At 42.5% G+C, this 27,533-nt stretch overlaps 1 protein-coding gene across 1 annotated transcript in view; it reads right to left on the bottom strand.

The window, feature by feature from the left end:
* The window catches only part of LOC120858762 (antigen WC1.1-like), a 78,191-nt gene that overhangs the window by 41,734 nt on the left and 8,924 nt on the right, over nt 1-27,533 (bottom strand). Inside the window, 8 exon segments of the mRNA XM_040235065.1 lie at nt 3,723-4,030; nt 5,347-5,658; nt 5,742-5,834; nt 14,505-14,718; nt 14,721-14,815; nt 14,908-15,199; nt 15,201-15,217; nt 26,491-26,823. Of these exon segments, the coding sequence (XP_040090999.1) occupies nt 3,723-4,030; nt 5,347-5,658; nt 5,742-5,834; nt 14,505-14,718; nt 14,721-14,815; nt 14,908-15,199; nt 15,201-15,217; nt 26,491-26,823 (1,664 nt within the window).

Raw genomic sequence — 27,533 nt, 5'->3', positions numbered from 1 at the left:
TCAATGGATAATACAAAGTCATGCAGGGTCAGCAGTCCTGACCCTTATTGAGACCACGCTTTCTTTCTGCATTCCTTCCGATATACAAAGTTCTCAGGTGATTTACATCATGTTCTGGCCAAGAGCCCTGCTAACATTTTATGACCCTTTCTGATGATGATTAGTCAACCAGAAAACTTATTTTCTCCAAAGGTGATTTTTCTTAAGTCAGGCGCCACTCTCTGAAAGCACTAGATAAGGTTACATTCCTATAGGGTAAGGGTGTAGTGGGCTATAATCAGGAAAAGAATTTACTAGCCTAAGGTCTAACATGATTAATATCAAAGATTATTATTTATTTTTTCCATATATCAGCTGTATCAATTAATGTATATAGAGGGCCAGGGATATGGAGACTTAGCAGCAAATATTGGCTCACAATGAAGCCCTCCACCAACATTATTCTAACCATTCACTAATACTACACTAACAATTTCTAACTTCCCAAAAGGCTCTGTATTTAGAAAGTTTAAAGCGTCTCGTGCATCTCACGGTTGGGAGGCTGTGAACAATTACATGTGGTTGTGAGAGTCCAGATAAACTTGTCAGGCAGGTTTTTAGACAGAAACACTCTTATTATGCCCAGGATGCTTATTAACTGGAGCTATAAGTTAACTTTTTCCAGAGAAAGGTGGCAGGGGATAGCCCCCTGTTAATGTCAGAAACGTTGGTGACAGGCATAATACAATAAAGCAGACAGACTCTGGTTTTGGGGTAGATGCTCAAAAAGGTCCAGGGGATGTCCCTCAAGGCCTGATCTTGCCTTTGTCCATCAGGCCTCTTCCTCATGACCTTTGCCATGGGCAGGATTCTCCACACTGGCTCCCAGCACCTCTGTCCCTGGGATTCTCCAGGCAAGAATACTGGAGTGGATTGCCATTGCATTCTCCATCTCCATGCATTATGGAGACATAAATGCTAAAAATACAGTGATCCCTCATCCCCAAGGAGTCTGACATCATTAAAGATAGCATACAGTTGTGAAGTGAAGTGCCAGTTATTCAGCTGTGTCTGACTTTTTGCAACCCTATGAAATGTAACCTCCTCTGTCCATTGGGATTCTCCAGGCAAGAATACTAGAGAGGGTAGCCATTCCCTTTGCCATGGGATCTTCCTGATCCAGGGATCAAACCTCAGTCTCCTGCATTGCAGGCAGATTCTTTACCATCTAAGCCACCAGGGAAGCCCATCAAATGCATGAGATTACCCATGTTTTGAAACTGTAGAGAGGCTTGGCATTGAGGAGCTCAAATTCACCATTTCCTGGACAGAGACCAAAGATTATAGGGGATCAGCTAATCCCACTCACGTGTCTGAGACCTCATCCCATCTTCTTTCTTTGAGAGCACTCCCTCCTCGCTCCCCTGAGAGGCAGGAGGAGCCCCAGGCACTGGTACCTCTTCAGCATCATTGTAATCCTCACCAGGGGCATCAGTCCTCTGATCTGGGGCTTCTGAGGGCAGAGCAGAGGTCAGATGAAACCACAGTAAGTGGGTTGGTCTGGGAAATACCTAAGATCCCTTCCGACCCAGAGTTTCTGAGCTGCTAAATAGAGGCACCAGTCACTCCTTGTTTCAAAAGATTTTTTTCTCTAAGACCATGTTGCATTTTGATGTGTCCATAAACCAAAACATGATTTTACATATCTTAATATTTCCTGTTTGAAAATATATATCTGAAAGCAACTCTCCCACCATTGAACATTACTAAAATATTTTGACAAACTGCCTTACAGATGTTATTTTTAAAACCAGTGTGTGTCACTTATGATTCTGAACACAGAGATCCCAGATGTGAGACATCACAGAACAGCCAGAGAAGGAGAAGGACAGACCCGATCTGGACACAGGGGATCCCTCTGGTCCATCAGAGGAAGACTGTCCCCCTTACATCTCTTCTCCATGAGGAGGGAAACTCTCCTCCACAACACTCAGCTGAAGCAGGTCCACCTCTATTATCTGGAGCGGATCTGGAGTCATGGCTGTCCTCACCATCTGACAGGAAGCCCAAGGTGGAGAAAAACAACACAGAGAATGAGCCTCCCACACCCACAGGACCAATGTTAAGGCTGAGAAGGGACAGGCCTGGCTCTTGCAGTGTAGACAGAGGCTGGGGCTCACAGGGCTGTGAGAGGCCATCCTGCCACTTTGAAGGAGCCACCTCTGTGAGCCTGGGGCATGAGTGGAGTCTGCTGATGTTGAGAAGACGTGCACAGCCAGTGGGTGGTGACAACCAGAAGTTCGAGGAGGGCAGGCAGAGACACCCACCTGGGCTGCCAGAAGACCCTCCTTCCATGTCACAAGGTCATCAAGCATCGGGACATTGTCTGGATACAAACTCCCCATCATGCCCAGCTTAGCCTGCCACCCCATAATGCCCCAGCTCAATCAGGGTGGACCCCGAGCCCTTCACTCATGAAAGCACCTCATGCCAGCATCCTCCTCATGCTTGCAGTCGCTCTGCCCCCAGGGCTCCACAGCACAGTCCCAAAGGGAGGACTCCCGGCCCCCACACTGCACCTCATCCAGCCAGATGCTCCCATTTCCAGGGCCAAACCCTGTGGCCCTCACGGCTTCCAGGGCCTGGCCACAGCCCAGCTGCTGACACACCACCTTGGCCTCTGCCAGGCTCCAGGAGTCATTGCACACGGTGCCCCAGGAGCTGCTGTGCCAGACCTTCACCCGCCCTGAGCACTCGCTGTCTCCTCCCCTGAGCCAGAGCTTCTCCCTGTCTGAAAAGGCAGCAGCCCCTCCTGTGACTGCCCTGGTGGGAGGAAGGAGCCTCTGGGAGCCACAGGGGAGGGGGCGGGCTGACATACCTGTGCAGGGGGCAGCAGTTGGACAGCTCTTGGGTCTTCTTCCTGCAAACAACAGGAAAACACTGGATCAGGAATAGCTGGAGGTGGTCCTTTCCCCAAATAATATTATCTAAGGTCCTTGGCTCAGTCCAAACAACAGATGTAAACAGAGGCTCATTATCTACTTGGCTGAGACATTCACTGCATCTTAGCACCCATTGAAAAAAATTTCTCTATTTACTTGTTTACCAGTCTCCACATCCCACAACAAAAGCAAACAAACAAACACAGAGACACACAAACATACACATGCACATTTTGTAGACTCAGTTTCAACTCATTCCTTAGGTTGGAAAATATAAAATCACTCTAACAACATCCTACATGGTTGGGACAGACACAGAAACAGACAGTAAGTCACCTGCAGATAAGATTGTTGTGCCCAGAGTCCGAGTCCCCAAAACTGAGAGAATAAGACGACCACAGCAATGCAAAAGCATGAAGGGGTTTTATTGCTAGCTCGAGCCAGGGCTCCTGTCACATCCAACACAGTGGAGTAGAGCAAGAGCCCCGAGCCCTGGATTACAGCAGTATTTATAGGTTTAGGACAAAGACAGAGAGTTGGCAAGGGCTTATTGGCTGCAGGAGTTTCCTGGTCTTTATTAATTGGCTAGATTTTCACACACATGGGCTTTCTTGGGGGAGGTTCATCCTCATCCTGATAGACTTGAACCAGGCTACGGGGAGCATACTGATTGGCCAAGCCTTTGGTGCCAGCAGGAGATGATCTCAGTTCCTCCTGGGCAATGACTCATCCCTTCTGTGAAGGAGACTTAGGCCTACCTTGGCCCCCTGAAGCCTGTCATGGCACCGGTTAGGTCCTAACGGAGATATAGGCTTCCTCCTTTGGAGAACATGAAGTGTATTTCCAAGGGTCAGAAGGACACTGCCAGAGTGAGGTATCAGTTTTCCGACACCAGATTCCAACTACCCACTGGGGTCTAGAACCTTCCCTAAGAACAACAGAAGAGCTCAGGCTTCTACTGTCCCCACAGCCAAGCTGTCTGCAGATCATGGACATGGTGATGTCTTCCATGGGGCTGCAGCAGACACTGCCCCAGATCCCGTTGTAGAAAACTTCCAGCCACCCAGCACACTGCTGGTCCTCGCTCACCAACCTGAGGGCCAGGAACTCTGATTGAAATAGGAGGAGACAGGACACAGTCAGCACTCCACTCAGTGCTCTGGGTTTCCTCTCCTCAAGAAACTGTGACCATAAATTCCTGACCCTGCTGAGGAGGAGATACCCAGTAGGTGACAGGACTAAAGACAAGATTTGTCTCCAGTTCAACTGACTTTGTCTTTAATGTCTGTTTTTCTACTTCTACTACAATGATGTAGTGGATACGAACAGAGAGGAAGACCAACCTGGACTTCTATAGGGAGGGGAGCTGAATCATGCTTTCTGACAAAACCTCTAAAAGAGTATGTGAAAGGGAAGTGATGTGGATATTGGGGAGATGGGCAGAATAATAAACCACAATTGTCTAAGTCCTAATCCCTGGAAGCTGTGAATGTTACCTTTCATTTCAAAAGAGACTTTGCAGATAGTTTTAGATAGACTAGAAACTTAGGACCTTGGGATGGTGCTATTAACCTGAAACATTATGCATTAACCAAGTAAACCCAATGTAACCATATTCTTGGGCTTCCCTGATGGCTCAAATGGTAAATAATCTGCTACAATGCAGGAGCCCCAGGTTCGATCCCTGGGTCAGAAAAATGCCCTGGAGAAGGGAATGGCAACCCACCCCACTATTCTTGCCTGGAGAATTCCATGGACAAGAGAACCTGGCAGGCTACAGTCCATGGCGTCACAAAGGGTCAGACATGACTGAGAAACTCAACATGCATACACACAATCACATCCTTAGACCCACCATCTGCAAAACTGGAATTCTTTTTTTGACTGTGTTTAGAGGGAGATGAGACATGGAAGAAAGGTCAGAGGAGAGAATGTTGTCTGAAGAAGAAGAAAGAGGGCTCTGAGACAAGGAATGAGGCCACGCTGAACCCAGGAAAGGCTGGGAAAGGACTCCTCCCCAGACTCTCCAGGAGGAACTCAGCCCTGTGGACACTAGGATGTTGGCCCACAGAGACCCTCGTCAGACTTCTAGCATACAGAGCTGAACAGAGTAAGTCTGTGCTTTCATTACAACATCAACAGGATCTCCAGACTGTACTACCACAGGGAACAGAGGAAAGAGCCCTGCTTTCATGTGGAAACTGAGAAACAGCTCTGCCAGGAAACACTGTTGGGAAGAAAAGACCAGAATCTCAGCGGCTGCAGGAGGAAGTGAAAGCACCTCGTCTTCACATCTGCTGAAAAGTCAGCCTCAATGGGAGGAAGCCTCCTACTCTGGTCCTTTCAGCATCTCTCCCTCAGGGCTCAGACCCCCGTACTCCAGGGTTCCACCCAACTTTCAGACTGGACAGTGTGCAGCACAGACCTAAGCAGATGACCCCCGTGTCCTGCTTGTGTCTGCAGTCGTGCCGCCCCCAGCCTCGGGAAGGACACCTCCACACGTGGGACTCATTTCCAGCACAGTTCAGGTCATCCAGCCAGATGGGCCCTGATCCTGCCCTGAAGTGAGCAGACCCCGTGGCATTGAGGGCGTCTCCACAGACCAGCTACCTGCACACCACGTGGGCATCGTCCAGGTCCCAGCCGTCATCACAGATGGTGCCCCAGGAGCCCTGGTCAAGGATCTCCACTCTCCCAGCACAGGGACCGGCTCCGTCCACCAGGCGGACGTCTCTGTCTGTTGTCTGAGAAGAGAGAAATGGGACAATGGGGCTTTGACTTGGGGAATGAAAAGGGTCTTCTGTCCTGTGGGACCCTCACCTGAGCAGCAGGGGGCGCTCTTCTCTGAGGCTGCAGAGCCTGCTGGTTCAGACAGGAAGTCGTTGCACCGGGGCAGCACCTGGGTCTGGTTTCCTGCAAAAACAGCAATGATCAGAGGGCTGGGAGAGTTGGAAGTTTTTAAACGTATCCACAAAATCTTTACTGTCATATCCACTGAGAATTCAGATCCTTCTCTTGAAGCTCTGCTGACCTTTGTGAATTCCTACTGAGTGACTTCACTTTCACTTTTCACTTTCATGAATTGGAGAAGGGAATGGCAACCCACTCCAGTGTTCTTGCCTAGAGAATCCCAGGGACGAGGAAGCCTGGTGGGCTGCCGTCTGTGGAGTCGCACAGAGTCGGACACGACTGAAGCGACTTAGCAGCAGCAGCAGCAGCAGTAAGCAATAGAAGAGAGTGAAAGTAACATTGCTTGACTCTTAGCAGTAGGTCTGAAAACTCAGGCAGCTTCCTGTGTAATCACTTGGGACTTTGCTTTAGGGCAAGTCTACCTTGTTGAGACTGTCCTGCAGAGACTGTCATATGCAGGTCTCTGGGCACCCAGTTCAACCCAGCTGCCAGGCTTGTCCATGAACCATCCTGCATCCCCAGCCCAGTTGTATCCTCAGATGAAGTCAGCCCCAGCTGATACTGGGCTACAACCTGATAAGACTCCAAGACAATACAAATCAGAGCACATCCCTAATTCTTTATGCAGGAAATCATGAGAAGAGATTAAAAGGAGTTTTAAGCTGGTAAATTTTGAGGGAAATTTTGTTATGCAGCAATAGTAACTAAACACTTAAACTTTCTATATCACTAAGAATTTATGAAGACAAATGAAGTGTGTGTATTGTATTCAAAAGGACTTGTATATGCATATGCATAGCATCTTTATCCATAATGACTCAAATTTTGGATGCCACCTAAAACTGGTGACGTTGTTTTTGGGACAAAGTAACAGGCAGAAGCTAGGTGGGGTGGAGGAGATTATTAGCAGAAACCTGATGGGCTTGGGCAGTGCTGTCGATGAGGACTGAAAGGAAGTGAGAAAATACCAATGGGGCTGAATGAAAAATGCACGGTGATCTGTGTTATGCAGAAAAAAATGGTCGTTTTAAGTGACTAGATTTTAAAGTAATTTTGTTTTGTGGGAACAGTAACTAGAAAACACTCTCAGCCTCAATAACTCAGTAGTGAAGCAGCAAAACCAATCAATAAATATTTAGAAGATGTGAATGGTGTGATTACAAAATAGAGCATGTCCTGCCGCATCAGTAAACAACAATGTCACAGCCATCAGCAACTGGGGGCCTCCAAATGTGAATCTCTGAACCTGGAGGGCACCACAAAGGAAGCCCCAAAGGAAGAACAACACCTGTGATCCAGCAGCTATCAGCTGCCTCGACTCCCCACAGTGAGCAGTGAGCAGAGAACTAAGGATGTAATAAAATCAAGAAGCTGGATCCTGGCCCCAGATAGCTGAGATGCATATAAAAAGAATGAATTCAGTGAGCCTGTCTGCTTGCATCTTCCCATGTACAGAAGAGTGATAAGTTATCTGGTTTTCCTTCAGTTCAGTTCAGTTCAGTCACTCAGTCGTGTCCGACTATTTGCGACCCCATGAATCAAAGCACGCCACACCTCCCTGTCCATCACCAACTCCCGGAGTTTACTCACTCACGTCCATCGAGTCAGTGATGCCATCCAGCCATCTCATCCTCAGTTGTCCCCTTTTCCTCCTGCCCCCAATCCCTCCCAGCATCAGAGTCTTTTCCAGTGAGTCAACTCTTTGCATGAGGTGGCCAAAGTATTGGAGTTTCAGCTTTAGCATCATTCCTTCCAAAGAAATCCCAGGGTTGATCTCCTTCAGAATGGACTGGTTGGATCTCCTTGCAGTCCAAGGGACTCTTAAGAGTCTTCTCCAACACCACAGTTCAAAAGTATCAACTCTTCGGCGCTCAACCTTCTTAACAGTCCAACTCTCACATCCATACATGACTACTGGTAAAACCATAGTCTTGACTAGACGGAGCTTAGTTGGCAAAGTAATGTCTCTGCTTTTCAATATGCTATCTAGGTTGGTCATAACTTTTCTTCCAAGGAGTAAGCGTCTTTTAATTTCATGGCTGCAATCACCATCTGCAGTGATTTTGGAGCCCAAAAAAATAAAGTTTGACACTGTTTCCACTGTTTCTCCATCTATTTTCCATGAAGTGATGGGACTGGATGCCATGATCTTTGTTTTCTGAATGTTGAGCTTTAAGCCAACTTTTTCACTCTCCTCTTTCACTTTCATCAAGAGGCTTTTTAGTTCCTCTTCACTGTCTGCCATAAGGGTGGTGTCATCTGCATATCTGAGGTTATTGATATTTCTCCTGGCAATCTTGATTCCAGCTTGTGTTTCTTCCAGTTCAGCGTTTCTCATGATGTACTCTGCATATAAGTTGAATAAGCAGGGTGACAATATACAGCCTTGACGTACTCCTTTTCCTATTTGGAACCAGTCTGTTGTTCCATGTCCAGTTCTAACTGTTGCTTCCTGGCCTGCATACAGATTTCTCAAGAGGCAGGTTAGGTGGTCTTGTTTTCCCATGGTTTTCCTTAATGAACAATAATCTTTGACGTTCAGACTACCTGCCTCCTCTGTTGCAACTTCGATATAACCTGACTCCTTCCCCACCTCCTTGGAGCAGTTTCTCAAGGCTGCTTGACATGCTGTCCCCCAGGCTCAAAGTCTTGAGAATTCCCACCAAATAGAATATAACTCTTAACTTCTAGGTTGTGACTATTTTTTTTTTTAGGTTGTGACTATTTTTTAAGCTAACACATTTAACAAACATACATCTCAAAATTACAGAATACACCTTATTCCAAGCACTTACAGGCCATTTACTAGGGCTTATCATATACAAAAAGTCCAATCCAAAAAAAATTTTAAGGACTAAAATCATTTTTTTTAATATTTTTTTTACTAAAGTAGAATTAAGCTAAAACAGAAGACAGATAGTAAAACCTTCTTTCCTGAGGTATAATATTCATGCAACAAAATATATTGAGCATATTTTCATAAGTTTTGACAATCACATGTGCCAGTGTAACCACTACCACAATTAAAATTCAGCATATATAGGATTATCCCAAAAGTTCCTACATGCCTTTTGCAACCAATAAAAGCCCAACAAACGCAGACCCAGGCAAATACTGATCCATCTTCTATCACAGTGGTACCGAATCCAAGCTCACTCTGTTCACCGCACAACAGAACAATGAATCCATGAGATGAGCTGTTGAGACAAGGAAGAGACTTTAATGGGAAAGACAGTTGCGGGGAGTGGGGGTGGTGTAAGGCTAGCACCTCAAAATAAGCATCTTGTCAGGGCCTGGTTGTCAGGTTCTTTTATGGATCAGAGATGAGGGAGAGGTGAGGAAACAAAGTAAAAAGACTATTCAGCCCCTGCAAATGTCCCATACAATGGCTGTCCTTAGGCAGGGGGATGTATTAGTTTCATTTCCTTCAGTTCAGTTCAGTTTAGTCGATCAGTCATGTCTGACTGTTTGTGACCCCATGGACTTCAGCACACTGGGCCTCCCTGTTCATCACCAATTCCTGGAATTTACTCAAACTCATGTCCATTGAGTCAGTGATGCCATCCAACCATCTCATCCTCTGTCGTCCCCTTCTTCTCCCACCTTCAATCTTTCTCAGCATCAGGGTCTTTACCAATGAGTCTGTTCTTCACATCAGGTGGTCAAAGTTTTGGAGTTTTAGCTTTAGCATCAGTCCTTCCAATGAATGCTCAGGACTGATTTCCTTTAGGATGAACTGGTTGGATCTTCTTGCAGTCCAAAGGACTCTCAAGAGTCTTCTCCAACACTACAATTCAGAAGCATCAATTCTTCAGTGCTCAGCTTTCTTTATAGTCCAACTCTCACAACCATACATGACCACTGGAAAAACCATAGCTTTGACTAGACAGACCTTTGTTGGCAAAGTAATGTCTCTGTTTTTTTATATGCTGTTTAGGTTGGTCATAACTTTTCTTCCAAGGAGCAAGCAGCTTCTAATTTCATGGCTGCAGTCACCATCTGCAGTGGTTTTGGAGCCTCCAAAAATAAAGTCTGTCACTGTTTCCATTGTTTCCCCATCTATTTGCCAAGAATTGATGGGACCAGATGCCATGATCTTAGTTTTCTGAATGTTGAGTTTTAAGCCAACTTTTTCCCTCTCCTCTTTCACTTTCATCAAGAGGCTCTTTAGCTCTTCTTCACTTTCTGCCGTAAGAGTGGTGTCATCTGCATATCTGAGGTTATTGATATTTCTCCCAGCCATCTTGATTCCATTTTGTGCTTCATCCAGCCCAGCGTTTCTTCACAGGTGGACAACTCAGGTTATCTCCCTGAGGCAGGCCATCATATAGGTTTACAATAACAAAAAAGAGTTAAAGTCACAGAAGAAGATTCAATGTAAATTTAAAACTAACCCTTCCAGGTTACAACAATAGATTAGTTGTGTTTTCTAGGACTTAATAAAATCATACAATAGGTAATCCCTTTCACATGGCTTCTTTCAGTTAGCACACACTGAGATTTTCTGTGTAGTCGGACTTATGAGTAGTTTATTCTTTGTATTGTTTAAACCTTCACATTGTTGAATATGCCATAATTTGTTTTCCATTCTTTCTCTCAAGAAAATTAGAGTGGTATATTATTCTTTTAAATAAAAATATTCTGACTTTTCTAGCTTAAATTTTTTATGGACATATCTTTTCATTCTTCTTGGGTAATAGAAATTTTGAGTAACATAAAGTTGTCTAAGAGCCGTTTTCTTATACATTATCATCATCAGTATATGAAGGTTCTAGTGGATCAGTATCCTTCTCCAAACTTGGAATTGTCAGTCTCCTTAAGTCATTCTAGTTTGTGAATTTATATCTCATGCTTTAATTTGAATTTCCTTAATAACTAGTGATATTGAGTATCTTTTCATTTATTTATTGGCCATTTGTATATCATTTTCAGGGAATTGTCTTTCTTAAACTTTTGCCCACATTTAAACTGAGTATTTCTTATTTTTCTGTTATAAATTTTTCACTTACTCAGGATACAAGTCCTTTGTTAGACATATTTATTGCAATTAATTTCTTCCTATCAGTGGAATGCCTTTCTGTTTTCTTAATGTTTTCTTTCAAAAAGAAAAATATTTTAATTTTGATGAAAATCACTTCTCATTTTTTAACGATTAATGCCTTCTCCAGGATCATGATAGTTGTTCTTATATTTTCTACTACAAGTTTTATAATTGAATTTTTATGGGAATAACCATTTATTGCAGCTACTTTGATGGATGGGGGGGTTTTCTGTCGAGTGAAGATGGGGGAATGGGACTTAACAATGTGAAATAAGTATAACAGTTCATTTTCTCCCATGCAGATATTCAGTTAGCAGATTATTTTTTGAAGATATTATATTTTCCCCTTTGAAATATCTCTGTGTCTTTGTAGAATTTCAACTTATATATGGATTTGGATCTCTATTGCTGAACTTTTATGTTCTGTTGATATATTTAGCTATCCTTATTCAATGACCACATTGCTCTGGATACATTGCAGGAAAATTGAAGTTAGTTTGCTTCTATTTTTGCCCTTCTTTTTCAAAATTGTTTTGTCCATTCTAGTTCCTTCACATTTAAGTATATAATTTAGAATTGAGTTATAAAGGTCTACAAAAATATTGCTTGGATTTTGATTAGGATTAGATTGATCATATAGATCAGCTGAAGCAAACTGACAACCCTCGTATGTTTTCAAATCCATGAACCTGGTATACATCTTTCTTTTCTTAGATGCTCTGTGAATTTCAGTGTAAAGTCCTTTAGATAGTTTGTTAAGTTTCTTCCTACGTATTCAACTGTTTTCATACTATGATAAAGGGAGTGGGATGGCTGAGATGGTAAAGAGTCTGCCTGCAATGCGGGAGACCTGGTTCAACCCCTGGGTTAGGAAGACGCCCTGGAGAAGGAAATCGCAACCCACTCGAGTACTCTTGCCTGGAAAATCCCATGGACAGAGGATCCTGGTAGGCTACAGTAGATGGGGTCACAAAGAGTCGGACATGACTGAGTGACTTCACTTTTTCATACTATGATAAGTGGAATTTTTCCAAATTTTCCCTATATTTTGCTACTATTAAAAAAATACCACTTATGTTTGCTTTATGCTTCATTGATCATTCGGGAAGACAGTCTGTGTATGTGGATAAACTGTATATAAGTCATCAATCTACTACCCTAAGAAATGTGAACAAGCTAGTCCTGCATGTGACCAGCGGAGTTTCAAGTTTTAAACAGCATGCTATATTTGTTTAGTTATTCCTCTTTATTCAGTAATTGTTCTGCTACTTCTATGACTCTTCATCTTTGATTTTTTACAGTTTAATTATAGTGTTTCTGAGAGAAGGTCTTTTGCATTCGGATTGTAGGGAGACCTATTAGCGTTATCAACTTGAATTTTCAAGCCTCTCCCCAAGTTAGAAAAGTTCACAGCTATTATTCATTTAAATACACTTTCTCCCACCCTCTCTCTCTCTTCTTCTAGACCCCCAATTACTTTAATATTATTTGTATGTCAGATGGAGACCCATGAATCACATAGGATGTCTTTGTTCTTTTTTACTCATTCCATTAGTTCTCCACTGACTGATTATTTCAAAGGTTATATCCTGTAGCCAATGATTCTGTCTTGAATTTAATCTGCTCTGTTGTAGATGCTCTCTATTGCAGTTTTTTTTCCATTTCATTTATTAAATTCTTAAGCACCAGAATTTCTATTTCATTCTTTTTATAACTTCTCTTTATTAAATTTCTCATTTTGTTCATCTATTATTTCCCTGACTTAATTGAGTTGTCTTTCTGTCTTTTCTTGTAGTTCATTCAGTTTCCTCAAAACAGCTATGTTGGATTCTTTACGAGCTGGATCACAAAGTTCCATGTCATTGACATGTGTATCTTTATCAGTTTTGCAAAGTTACTGTTACTCTTTGGTGATGACATCTTTCCTTGATTCTTCAAGTTCCTTGCAATTTTGTCTGCTGCTTTTGCTTTAGATGTAGAAGACACCCCATCAGATCTTTACTAATTACCTTAAGGGAGTGTGTACTCTTCTCTGACCTTATATAGACTCACTTGCTCTACATTTCTTGTTCCTTCTTGTAACAGAAACAAGCTTTTATGCCTCGTCTGATGCTTACAACTCACCAGGCAGTTGGAAACCTCTCTTCTGTTTTGCAGAATGTTGTGCTACATCTCAAGTCTATGGTTACCTCCTTGCCCACAGACTCTAGTCTATTTTTTCAAGATCACTCCATGTACTGGAGTTTGCTCTCATTTCCCACACTTGGGAACATACAAAAGCAGCTGTCAGAATGGTGACAGTAAGTATGAGTTTAGTACTCAGGGAATTCTAGTATCCACAGGCCTAGGGAGGGAGACTTTTGTTGACATTCTCCTAGAGGCTTGTGGATAGGCTTCCTGCTCAAGCCCTGAGCATAGTCAGTACTAAGTTGCATCCCTTTTACTCCCTTTGCCATTTTTAATGAACTTTCATGTTTCCTCTTTGCCCACAGTCAAGGAGGTTCAACCCCAGAACTCTTGGTTTTACTGGAGAGAAATTGGTCTCCCCAGCAGTACTGAGTGGGCACTAGCTCACTGTTCTCCTTTTCCCCCATTGGAGATGCCCCACTGGATAGTTCAAGTTTATGCTGTGTCACCTTGGAGTGAGGGGCAGCACTGGCAAAATTCTTTAATCCTCTCCAATCATTCAAACTTTTATTTGGCTTCAACAGAGTACTTAAATCTCCCTTCAGGAATCCTGGACTTCTAACAGTTTTCCTAGGTGACTAACCAAGTCAGCACTCACCAGGTTTTTCCAGATTTTGCATGACCATAGCCCAAGGGGTTGGGACAGGTTCACTAGCTTCTGCTGAGTCCAATCTGTACCAATGTCTATCTGCCTATTACTGGATGCCCAGGTGGTGTGATCATCTTTGTATTGGATCCCACAACTTTCACAGAAGCTCTTTTAATCGTGGATGTGTGGTTAATTACTTGTCATAGAGAGAAGCAAATAGGAGGGATATCTTATACCATCATGATGCTGACATCATTTCCTCTTTACCAAGACTTAAACATTTAGCTAAAGTGAAAATTCTTTGAATAGTACCAGTTTAAATGACACAAGAACCAACAGAAAATCTGAATAATTCTGACTTATTAAAAAATACAGAATTTGTATTTAAATTTTCCTACTATGAAACCAAAAGAAAAAAACTTCAGTTTCAAATGTATTTCAGGAAAAAAAAAAAAAAACAGTAATAACTTGTGAAATCAGAATTTCCTGAAGTTGAATAATGTCTTTGTACTTAAGAAATACATGCTGAGATACATGGTAAAGGAATCTGATGGGTATGGTAATCCTCACATGGTTCAGCAGGAAAGAAAAAAAAACTACCCTGACTGAGATATATATACTTATTTCTTATACATCCCTCTCCATGATTATACTTAAATAGCCATGTTTACTTACTTAACAAATGTGTTTCCCTTAATTCTTTTGCCCCTGATCTGAAAAATGAATGAATAACAATGGAACCTGTATTTCATTGTGAAACTTCAAACTTTTGAAGCCAGTTTTCCCTCGCTCTCTGCTCTTGAGGACTTTTCACTCCATGAGCATCCTGGGTACCAGTAGCCCTTCTGTCTCTTACCTGAGCAGATCACAGAGGCCATGTTTCCATGGGAACAGTCAGGACCACCCTGGGCAAACACAGGGCACTCCCACAGGAAGGACTCATTCCCCAAGCAGTGAAATTGGGCTTCCCAGAGCTGATCACTTCCTTCTGCTCTTTTTGGGGTGGAGATGGCAACTCCACAGCAGTGCTGAAGACAGACAACATTGGCATTGGCCAGACTCCAGTGGGGAAGGCACAGAGCGCTCTCCATCATCCAGAAATGTTCGTCTCCACCTGCCCTTCACACTGAGAGGAAGCGTTTTTCATGAGCTGAGCTTCTGTGTATGCTGGTTGGAAAAGACAAAATTTCAACTAAATCTCATGTTTTCTCACCTTAACAGAGTGTGCAGGGAAGTTAAAGTCCTGATCTGCATCTCACCTGAACAGACAACCTGAACAGCTCCACTGTGGTGACAGGTGCCCCCTGGACAGGGCACTCTGGGGCAGAACCAGAGCTCAGGCTCCTCCCCTTTACACCTGAACTCTTCAGCCCAGACCCAGCCATCTGACTCTCTGAAGGGCATGTGCCCCAGGACAGACACAGCCTTGCCACATGCCAGCTCTGCACAGATGACCTGCACAGTGGGGAGTGTGAAGTTCCCATCAGACACTGGGATCCAGTCTTCTCCAGAACGTACTTCTACTCGCCCTAAGCAGGGTCCATTTGTGCTCAGCCAGACGCACAAATCCTAAGAGAAAAACAACAACAAACCCAGTAAGTGTTCATGATCCTGGCTTGACAGTTGGAAACAATATGTCACAGGCAATGATGTGAAAGCTTTTCTTTTCCAGGAGTGGAACATAAAGAAAGAATTTAAAAGTCACTGTCAGAGTAGCATTTTCATGAACAAGTTTCTGAAAAGAAACCCAGAAGCTGGGTCAGCTTAGAATGACTGAATCCCAAAAATATATCCTTTGACATTGATTAGAAATATGAATTCCTTATCTAGAGGCCAGGAAACTACAGGGCCCAAGACAAATCATCTGTAATGGCTGAACACCAGGAATGTATATTTTAGCATTGGTTGGAAAAGTATATTTCTCATTTAGGAGCCTGGGACCTATAGAGCCCAAAGATATAATGCATAATGTGTGGGCACTCAAACTTGAGTATAGGACATGAAGAACAGAACTAACCCAGAGCAAAATGGCTATAAGACAGTAGAGACCTATCATCTAGACAAAGTTAGAAAGCTTTCCTAAGACTTGTGGGGCTAATAGTCTGATCAGTTTTCTCCGCCATGAGCCACTCCTCAAGTGGCTTGGGGTAGAGAAAAGCGTAAAGGTTGGATCCATGTATGCATGCCAACCTGTAGATGGATGATGGCCCAAGAGAAGAAATACTGACATAATAACTCATCCATTTTTATGCTACTGAATTTTATTTTTCTGATAATTTTTGATGGCAAAATATTCCAAGAATTTCTTAGATGACCTAAATGGGAGAAAAGATGAATCTGTTATGTTAAGTAAGCTCAGAAAGTCACAGGAGAGACAAGGGGTGGTCTTAGATATTTCTCTTGAAAACCTGGGATTTGTCAATGAACCTGGGAGAGAGTGAGTTCTGAGTTGAAGTTTACATGAGTTCACAAGAGTGTAAGTTTACAGTGCGTTTGCCAAAAAGCTCCTAATACAGGTTTTTCTTGAGACAGGAATTATAGAAAATGCTAAGGAGTGATATTAATTGACTTTAATTCTATCATTGTGCTAATTCTGTGTTTATATCTTACATCAGTGAGATGACAAAAACGAAGGTTCCACAACCCTCATTCTCCCACAGAAACAGTGTCCCCAGCTACATGCCTGCCAACTCCAGACAGAACTGTGAACACAGAAGCTGCTCCCTGATGTGGCGCCAACCCTGCACCACTTGGTCCTGGGCAGTCCTCTCTGCCCAGACATCCAAATGCCACACCATTTGGCATCCCTGACAACAGGATTGTCAACTGTGGACGTGAGTGTGAATGCAGATTCTAATGCACCCTGCAACCTAGGCTCTGCCTCACTTTACCACACAAGGGAGGTAATCCTGCCCACTTCAGCACCCAGAGGAAGCAACACCCATCCATGCCCCTGCCAACAGGGCCACTGACCAGAGACACACCAGCAGCCCCAACAGCAGCCATGTAACCTGACTCCAGCTTTGGGGACCACAAGACCAGGGGCAGTCCTATCGGTTCAAGGACAAGGCAGTAGATCTTTATTGTTGAAATCATTCTGTAAATTCTAGAAGTGTCTGCCCCTTCAAATGCACACTCACTAATGCAAGCCTACACAGATCATGAAGAACCTGGAAGATATGACACCACTTAAGGAAACCAGTAAGTCTCCAGCAACCTACCCTGAAAAAAATGAAAATTTATGAACTTCTTGACAAAAAAATTTAAAATCATTGTGTCAAACTCAGTGACTGTAAGTGAACACAAACAGATAATCAAGTACCATCAGGAAGAGAGTACATGAACAAATGGCAAAGTTTAATTTAAAAAAAAAATAGAAAACACAGTGCTCACTTTGGCAGCACATATACTGAAAAACAGAAAACACAAAAGGAAACCAGACAGAATTTCTGGAATTCAAGGATACAATAACTGAAGTGAAAAATTCAACAGAGTGCTTCAAGCAAACTGTATCATGCAAAACCAAGGATCAGCAAACTTTGCTTTGCTAAGTCACTTCAGTCGTGTCCGACTCTGTGCGACCCCATAGACAGCAGCCCACCAGGCTCCCCCATCCCTGGAATTCTCCAGGCAAGAACACGGGAGTGGGTTGCCATTGCCTTCTCCAATGCATGAAAGTGAAAAGTGAAAGTGAAGTTGCTCAGTTGTGTCAGATTCTTCATGACCCCATGGACTGCAGCCCACCAGGCTCCTCCATCCATGGGATTTTCTAGGCAAGAGTACTGGAGTGGAGTGCCATTCATTGCCTTCTCCAAACTTAAGAACAGGTTATTTCAAATTGTCTTGTTATGAAGGACCTAAGCTACTCCATTTTGTTAACAGAAAAACTCCATTTTGTAAGGTTCCAGGAAAAGAGCCTTTGGAAATCCAAGAGCCTTTGGAAATCCCCTGACCTCACCCCACCACCCATGAGCCAATCAGACCCCAGACCAAAATCTCCTGACTTAACGCTCAGGAACTTGTGGTCTACCTAGACAATAGGGACCAATCAAGAACCAAAACACAACCCTGCAAAAGAAAGTAACCAATCAGACGTTCCCCTACCTAGAAATCCTTTTTTTCCATGTATACTCCCTATATAAGCAATGTAATCCAAAGCCCGGGCTCCTCCCTATAGCTGCTGTGTCGGTGTCGGTGGGAGCCCCAGCTTGAGCTTGGTAATAAAAACTCTCTTGCTTTTGCATCGGATATCGGCTCCCTGGTGGTCATTGGGAGATTTCGTGACTTGGGCATAACAGTTAGAGGAACAAATCAACTACTGATGTGAGCCTAGGACCATAAAGAAGGCTGAACACCAAAAAGAACTGATGCTTTTGAGTTGTGGCTCTGGAGAAGACTCTTGAGAGTCCCTTGGACTACAAAGAGATCAAACCAGTCAATCCTAAAGGAAATTAGTTCTGAATACTTACTGGAAGGACTGAAGCTGAAGATGAAGCTTCAGTACTTTGGCCACCTGATGCTGAAAGTGGACTAACTATAAAAGACCCTGATGCTGAGAAAGACTGGAGGCAAAAGGAGACAGGGTTGGCAGAGGATGAGATGGTTAGATGGCATCACCGACTCAATGGACATGACTCCGAGCAAGCTCAGGGATATAGGGAAGGACAGGGGGGCCTGGCATACTGCAATCTGTGGGGTCACAAAGAGTTAAACATGTCTTAGCAACTGAACAACAGTTCTTTCTGGTATAAGACTGCTTAGCAATGCCTGGCATCCAGTCAAAAGACTACTAGGCTTCTAAAAAGAAATATATAACCCATAACAAAAATTTTTAATGGTAAATCATTAAAAGCAAATTCAGAAATTACAGAGATGATTAAATTGGCTGACAATGTCTTTAAACCTCTAATATAAATATACCTTGGGTTTTTCTGGTGGCTCAGGAGGTACAGAAGTGAAGTGAAAGTTGCTCACTCATGTCCAACTCTTTGCAATCCCATGGACTATATGGTCCATGGAATTCTCCAGACCAGAATACTGGACTGGGTAGCCTTTCCCTTCTCCAAGGGATCTTCCCAACCCAGGGATCAAACCCAGGTCTCCTGTATTGGAGGCAGATTCTTTACCAGCTGAGCCACAAGGGAAGCCCAGAATACTGGAATGGGTAGTCTATCCCTTCTCCAGAGGATCTTTCTGACCCAGGTATCAAACAAGGATCTCCTGCATTACAGGCAGATTCTTTACCAACTGAGCTATCAGGGAAGCCCTCAGAAAGTAAAGAATCTGCCTGCCATGCAGGAGACCTAGGTTCAATCCCTGGGTTGGGAAGATGCCCTGGAGAAGGGAATAGCTACCCACTCCACTATTCTGGCCTGGCAAATTCCATGGACAGAGCAGCATGGAGGCTACAATCCATGGGGTCACACAGAGTCAGACAAAAGGTCAGTTTTCATTCCAATCCCAAAGAAAGGCAATGCCAAAGAATGCTCAAATTACTACATAATTGCACTCATCTCACAAGCTAGCAAAGTAATGCACAAAATTCTCCAAGCCAGACTTCAACAGTTCGTGAACTGTGAACTTCCAGAAGTTCAAGTTGGATTTAGAAAAGGCAGAGGAACCAGAGATCAAATTGCCAACACCCATTGGATCATTGGAAAAGCAAGAGGGTTCCAGAAAAACATCTACTTCTGCTTTATTGACTATGCCAAAGCCTTTGACTGTGTGGATCACAACAAACTGGAAAATTCTTCAAGAGATGGGAATACCAGACCACCTGACCTGCCTTTTGAGAAATCTGTGTGCAGGTCAGGAAACAATAGCTAGAACTGGACATGGAACAACAGACTGGTTCCAAATTGGGAAAGGAGTATGTCAAGGCTGTATATTGTCACCCTGCTTATTTAACTTATATGCAGAGTACCTCATGAGAAATGCTGAACTGGATGAAGCACAAGCTTGAATCAAGATTGCCGGGAGAAATATCAATAACCTCAGAAATGCAGATGACACCACCCTTAAGGCAGAAAGTGAAGAAGAACTAAAGAGCCTCTTGATGAAAGTGAAAAGAGAGTGAAAAAGTTGGCTTAAAGCCCAACATTCAGAAAACTTAGATCATGGCATCTGGTCCCATCACTTCATAGCAAATAGATGTGGAAACAGTGACAAACTTTATTTTGGGGGACTAAAAAATCACTGCAGATGGTGACTGCAGCCATGAAATTAAAAGATGCTTGCTCCTTGGAAGAAAAGTTATGACCAACCTAGACAGCATATTGGGAGAAGGAAATGGCAACCCACTCCAGTATTCTTGTCTAGAGAATCCCTTGGACAGAGGAGCCTGGTGGTCTGCTGTCCATAGGGTAGCACAGAGTTGGAGACAACTGAAGCGACTTAGCAGCAGCAGCAGCAGCAGACAGCATATTAAAAAACAGAGACATTACTTTGCCAACAAAGGTCTGTCTAGTCAAAACTATGGTTTTTCCAGTAGTCATGTATGGATATGAGAGTTGGACTATAAAGAAAGCTGAGCGCTGAAGAATTGATACCTTTGGACTGTGGTGTTGGAGAAGACACTTGAGAGTCCCTTGGACTGCAAGGAGATCCAACCAGTCCATCCTAAAGGAAATCAGTCCTGAGCATTCATTGGAAGGACTGATGCTGAAGCTGAAACTCCGATATTTTGACCACCTGATGCAAAGAACTGACTCATTGGAAGAGAGACCCTGATGCTGAGAAAGATTGAAGGCAGGAGGAGAAAGGGACGACAGAGGATGAGATGATTGGATGGTATCACTGATTCAATGGATACGAGCTTGAGCACACTGCAGGAGATGAGGAAGGACAGGGAGGCCTGGCATGCTTCAATTCATGGGGTTGCAAAGAGTCAGACACAACTAATCAACTGAACTGAACTGAACTGAGAGAGTCAGACACAACTGAGCAACTAACACACACAGTGAGGTATAAAAACAAGTAGAGAAAAAAAAAAAAAAAAACTAGAAAAAAATAAGCAAATGGAGCTTCCAAAATGGAAAATACAATATCTGGAATGAAAATTTTTCTGAATTAACTTAACAAGAGGCTAGACATTGCAGAATAAAAGGACTGAAAATTTGATACATAGCAATTGACTATCCAAACTGAAATAGAGAAAAAAGGCAGAAACATATGAGTGGAAAATTAGTGGCATGCGGAATATCAGACTATGTAATGAGAGGGTAACAGGCAGGAAGTCCAGGGGTCTCCAAACGGAGGAAATAGCCTGCAAGTGTCAGATATTTTTATCTCTCTTAAGCGGAGAAGGCAATGGCACCCCACTCCAGTACTCTTGCCTGAAAATCTCATGGACGAAGGAGCCTGGAAGGCTACAGTCCATGGGGTCACTAAGGGTCGGACACGACCCAGCGACTTCACTTTAACTTTTCACTTTCCTGCATTGGAGAAGGAAATGGCAACCCAGTCCAGTGTCCTTGCCTGGAGAATCCCAGGGACGGGGGAGCCTGGTGGGCTGCCGTCTATGGGGTCGCACAGAGTCGAGTCGGACACGACTGAAGTGACTTAGCTTAAAGTGGCAGGAGGAAACAAACTAGCGATATTTTTCCTTCTCTATACAAATTTAAAAGGAGGTTTCTCCTAAAATTCTGGGTTGCCATAGTGACACCTGGTTTCACCTGAAGTTAACCAGTGCCTTTTTCTTATGGAAATGTTTATCTTAAGCTATGCTTAATGTAGTATGCATTTACCCCAAACTCTGCGTTCAAGTCAGTTCCGCCTTTTGGCTCAGAACCTACTTGACAAACCAGTATGGTATACTCAGATATTGTTCCTCTAATCTATGTAAATGACACTATTTGTATGGTGATCTGCCCTTCTTCAAGATTCAAATTAATCATTTTACGGCCCAAGATGAACCATTTGGTGCCAAGATTATCACAAAATGCATCTTATGGGTGAGGGGCCTGGTGCCATTCTGAGTTTTATTCCTTTCTTTCATTAACAGACTACTAATGACTATATAACATCCAGCTGAAGACTAGCAGGGGGGCACTCTTTCTGTCCCCTTCTGATGCCTATGTCAGAAGCTTTCTCTATCTCCTTTATACTTTAATAAAACTTTATTACACAAAAGTTCTCAGTGATCAGACCTCGTCTCTGGCCCCGGATTGAATTCTTCTCCTCCGGGGGCCAAGAATCCCAGCGTCGTGATTCAACAACAACCTTTCAGTAAGATACGTTATTTGGAGATTCAGTATACAGTATGAGTAGAAAAAATATTTTACAATGATAGATGGAATTTTTCCAAATTTAATGAACCCACTGATAAACCCACTGATCCTAGAGGCTAAACAAACCTCAAGCAACATGAACATAAACAAAACCACCTAGGGCACTTGGTAATATACTGCTGAAACCCACTCATAAACAAAAACAAATCTTAAAAGTAGTCAGGAAAAATTGACATACTATGTACAAGGGAAAAAATTTAAGTATTACTGACTTCTTGTTTGAAGTAATGCAATCCAAACAATAATGCAAAAACATCTTTAAAGTATGGGGGTGGGGGCAGCAGGGAATATTAACTTAGAATTCAAGCACTTTTGAAAATAACTTTCAAAACTGAAAGAAAAAGTATTTTCAGATGAATAAAAGATGATAGAATTTGAGGCCACCAGACTTATACTACACAAAAATGTTATCTAACAGTCTAAAAGTTAAATGAAATTAAAAATAGAAGAAAACTTGAATCTCCCCAAAGCTACAAGAATGGTTCTAAATGATAATTCTGCAAGTAAATATTTGAAAATCTTTTTCTCATTTTTAAAAGTCTAGAATATTGAAGACAAAAACAACTGCCTTATATTACAAAATTCATAATATATTTACAAGTAGAATGTGTGACAATAGTAGCACAAATAATAAGAACAGGGAAATAGAAGTATACTATAGCAAGGTCTTACATTATATAATAAGAGACATGATATAATTTAAAGAAAAATGTGATTAAAGAGTAATAATTTCAAAATTATGGTAAACTCTGAAAAAAGAAGCATAGCTAATACACCAATAAAGTGCATAAAATAAAATATTAAAAACATCCAATTAAAGATTAAAATAGGAACAAAGAAAACATAAAACAAACAGCAAGTTAGTAAACTTAAACCCAACTATATAAATGATTGTATTAAATTTAAATAATTTAAACATTCCAAATAAAAGCAAGATAATCAGACTAAACAAAAATAAGAAAAAATCATAAACTGTATACAAAAAACAAACATAAACACAGAAACATATTATAGAGGTCAAAAAAGATAAACCATGCAAACACTGATCAGAGAAAACTATACTATGTTAATATTGTACAAAGTAAGACTATAGAACAAAGAATATATTCAGAGAGAAAAAAGGAACATTTAACGATGACAAAATACAAAAGAAATTATGTAGCTTCAAAATCAGTGTGTTGCAGCTGTATGGTGTTTAAAAGAAAATTTATAGCTTTGACGCTTCCTTGATACCTATGTTATAATAGAAAATAAAACTGAGAGCAAATGATCTAAGACTCCATCTCAAGAATCTATAAAAATACAGGAAGTCAAAACAAAAGAGAAGAGTAAAAACTAACAAAAATCAATGAAATAGGAAGCATACACAAAAAATAAAATCAATAAAGTCAATTGGTAATTCTTTTTGAAAGGATAATAAAACTGATAATCCTCTAGCAAAAAAAAAATCAGTCAAGAAAAAAAAAAGGAGAGAATACACAAATTTAATGCCACCATAAATGAAAGAGGGGTTAACATTATAGACCTTTGAATTTGAAGTGTTAGTCACCCAGTCATGTCCGACTCTTTGTGATCCCTTGGACTGTAGCCTGCCAGACTCCTCTGTCCATAAGATTTCCCAGGCAAGAATACTGGAGTGGATTGCCATTCCATTCTCCAGGCAATCTTCCCAAACCAGGAATCGAAGCCAGGTCCCTGGCACTACAGGCAGATTCTTTATTGGCTGAGCCAGCAGGAAAGCCCTTATAGATCTTACCAATATTTAAAAGATATGAGATATAAACAAAATTTTATCCCAATTTGAAAACTGGTCTGAGTCCTTAAAAACTACTTGAAAATACAACTACCAAAATTTGATAGCACAAAAATTGGAAAATCTGAGCAGTCCTGTATTTGTTAAAGAAATAGAATCCTTACTACAGAAACGTCTCACAAAGAAAATTGCAGCCTTGAAATGCCAGCTCTTTCATGGAGCTCAGAAACGACTCCCACATCAAAATAAAGGCCGGGAGGGCAGGAAGGAATGAGAGCAGAAGGGAAGAGTAACACGGAGGCTGTGGCGAATGTGGGAGCTGACCTGGATGTTGATTCCCAACCTCCCTGCCTGCAATCCTTGCGTCTTCATCTCCTCACCATTTTGCACTTAGCACCACAGTCCTCAGTTTGTGAAGCACCTCCCAAATTTTCTCTGAACTTCTTGAAGTCCTCTCTGTATTTCATGCAAGCCCCTCGACATCCTTCTCAGGTCATGTTTCTGCTCTGGATTTCTCCTAAACATAGTACTTCACTTCCAAAAATCCAGTAAAGGGGATGAAACTCTCCTTCACATCCACTTTCCTAAAATTGAGAAGAAGAAGAAACTCCAAGACTTCAGTTTCAGTTAGAGAATTGAACAGACATGCTATTCTCTTCTTCCACTTTGGCCTATCTCCACTCAAACATCACTAAGACATGTTCCTGAAAATATAGAAGGGATAGACCAGAGAGAGAAAACTGATGAAGAGATTAGCAGAGAGAAAAAAAAAAAAAGTTCATAAGTACGTGAAAGCCTAAAGTAAAGCAGTGTTAGGAAGTAAAAACTGTTATCAAGGTTTAAATGCCGGAACATCCTTTTAATTTTCAAGTGTATCTTAACCAGAAATTAATGTCTAGACATTACATGCCTGCATGCTAAGTCGCTTCAGTCATGTCCAACTCTTTGAGACCCCATGGACTGTAGCCCACCAGGCTCCTCTGTCCATGGGATTCTCCACGCAAGAATTCTGGAGTGGGTTGCCATTTCCTGCTCCAGGGGATCTTCCTGACCCAGGGATCGAACCCACATCTCTTATGTCTCCTGCATTGGCAGGCAGATTCTTTACCACTAGCGCCACCTGGGAAGCCCATCAAGACATCATTTTTCTTAAAAAAATAATATTAGAGGCTTCAATATCTCACAAAGTTCAAACATTGCACACTCCATTTTCATTTACAAGCTGATTAATCAAAATAAAGCAGAGACTGCTATAGTGTTTCCACCAGTTTGCCTGCAGGTGGAATCATGATTAGGGTATCGTGACAATAACGAATGTTACTTGAAATGCCAGAAAACAGGTTTTCTTAAAAGAAAATTTTCTTTCTGAAATTCAAATGCCCCTTGAAAATGATTATTTTTAATAATAATAACAGAAGAAAATATTTGCAATGATGAATAGGTTTATGCACATATCATGGTAATGATTTCACAGATGTATACTTACCTCCCTAAGTTTCAAGTTGTATACATTAAATATGTGCAGCTTTTTGTATGTCATCATACTTCAGAGTAACTTAAAAATGAAAGTGATTCTTTTCTTAGGGGGTCTCAACAAGTATCATCAAAGACCTGCTGAGGGTGAGACTGGAAAAATCACTTTTGCAGAGATCATCCCCAAAAGAGCTGATTGGCTACGAGCTGCTAGAAACCTACTGCAGATGTTCTCAGGGCTCCCCCTGTCCCACCCACCAGATGGCTGACCATTTTCAAAGACTCAACCACGTACATTAGGAATTCACTGTGATACCTGATTTTCCTCTAGTCCACCTGGTCTAATGGGAATAATGTCTATGGTGTCTCTTCCACCATTGTGGTAACAACTGGAAACATCTCTGAGAGATACTGTGATGACTCCTCAAACCCTAGTTTCACTGCTGTCTTCACTGCCTCCACTCTGACACAGGTCAAACACGCTTAGCACTGAACACATCTCATGAGTCATTCAGGTCCTCTTAGCCCCACTGTCCTTAGTATGTGTTTTGCTAGTCATGTTTCCCTGTTGTGTCAACATCCCCATTAATGGGATGTGAGCTCCCCACCCAGGTGACCAGGTGCACCTGTAAGATGACTCTAGCTGCTGCCACAAATCCTCCTTCTGGCCCTGAATGTGATCTAGTGACATTCAAATGAACCAGTGAAATACCCTTGTGCTTTTTCCTTGTGTAACTGTACCTTGACCCCAGTGTTGTCACTTGTCACTTGTCCGTGTGACTCTTTCTTTTGGCTCTCCATGCTTTCTTGAGCCAGCTCCCTTGCAGCCTCCCTTATATGGTTCCCTCATGCCTTTGGTGACTCTGTTTCTCTAAGACCAGAGAGCATAACAAACTATGTGTGCCTGCCCCTCTCTTATGTCCTCTCTTGTGGCCAAATCTGACTGGCCATCCCAAAGGAATAAAAAGCAGTTACCAAGATGAAACTTATTCATCATACTTTTATATAAAAGTACAATTCAGCAGTTGTACCTGTTTGTAACATTTGATCTCACCTCCCTGCCTCTTATGACACACCATAGAGATGTGAAGAGTCCAACTGTCCACAGGTCTGAAGCCTATACTGTCCAGGGCCAAGCAAGCCCTTTCACTCTCTTGAGGACTTCATGATCAAGGAACCACTGATCTACTGTGGTTCCAAACTCTGTGACCAGAGTCTTCCCCCAAAGACACTCTAAAGTCTGTGATCTGGTTTTCCCATGATCATTCTGGGAATGAGACTGAGGTCTTTCCTGCTGGATATACCCTCCCAGACCAGACAGGGCTTACCTGAGCAGACTGCTCCAATATCCTGGTCATGAGACAAGATATGAGTATAGTTTTTAAAATCAGGTTGAATACAGTTATTGATACTCAAAGCTGATTCAGGCTCTGTCCTGTTGCAGGAAAGATAGAAATACCAAATAGTGCCAAGTCTTGGTCCAAAATAAGACCCTGTGGGAGCATCAATGGCAACTCCACATCCCAGGTGTCTGCACAACATATTTGCATCCTCCAGAAACCAGTACTGAACATACACTGTGCCCCATTCTCCTTGGTGCTTCACTTCCACTCTCCCCTCACACCTATGGGCTCCATCCTTTAACCTCAGCTCCAGAGTTGCTAGAGAGACACAGACACAGGACACAGGAGAGATTTTAGGAGACCATGTAGTGGTGTGCTGATAAGTATTTAAAAATGAGTTGTCCGAGAGGAAAAAATTCCTGTGAGTAGCATTTCTTGACTTCTGTGGTACAAATATTCCTACAATGGCCAACTCTAAGCTCTCAATGTGCCATCACTGAACCGAGAGCAGGAAGGGAGGTACCAGGTATTTCTCAGGAGCCTGTAGAACCGGCTCCAGGGATACCACTGAGAACAGGCCTTCAGAGACTCTGGATGCTGCCCTCCCTGTAGATGTGCCCAAGGCTACTAGGGCCCAGCTTCTCCATCTCAGTTACAGCTCATGGCCCAGGATCCAGGAAGAACCCTTCCTCTCCTTCCCTGTCCATAGGGAGTGTCTCATCCAGCTCAGGAACAGAGGGCTGGGGTAACAGGCTCTACAGTGTCCCAGTTATTCCTGCCACCTGTGTTCACATCCTTGTGTAATCGCCACACTTGAATGTACCTAATAACAGGCGTCTAACGAATGAAATTTGACAAAAGCTATGTTACTTAAGGGGATACCTGGCAGCTCAATGTCTTTAAAAAAAAATCTGTGTACCAATCAATGTAGGAAATAGGGTTTCGATCCCTGATCTGGGACGATCCCCTAGAGAAGGAATTGGCAACTCACTCCAGTATTCTTGCCTGGAGAACTCCATGGACAGAAG

Source organism: Oryx dammah, unplaced genomic scaffold (assembly GCF_014754425.2).
Source record: "Oryx dammah isolate SB20612 unplaced genomic scaffold, SCBI_Odam_1.1 HiC_scaffold_29, whole genome shotgun sequence".
Classification (NCBI taxonomy): domain Eukaryota; kingdom Metazoa; phylum Chordata; class Mammalia; order Artiodactyla; family Bovidae; genus Oryx; species Oryx dammah.
This window is presented reverse-complemented; position numbering and strand designations above follow the sequence as displayed.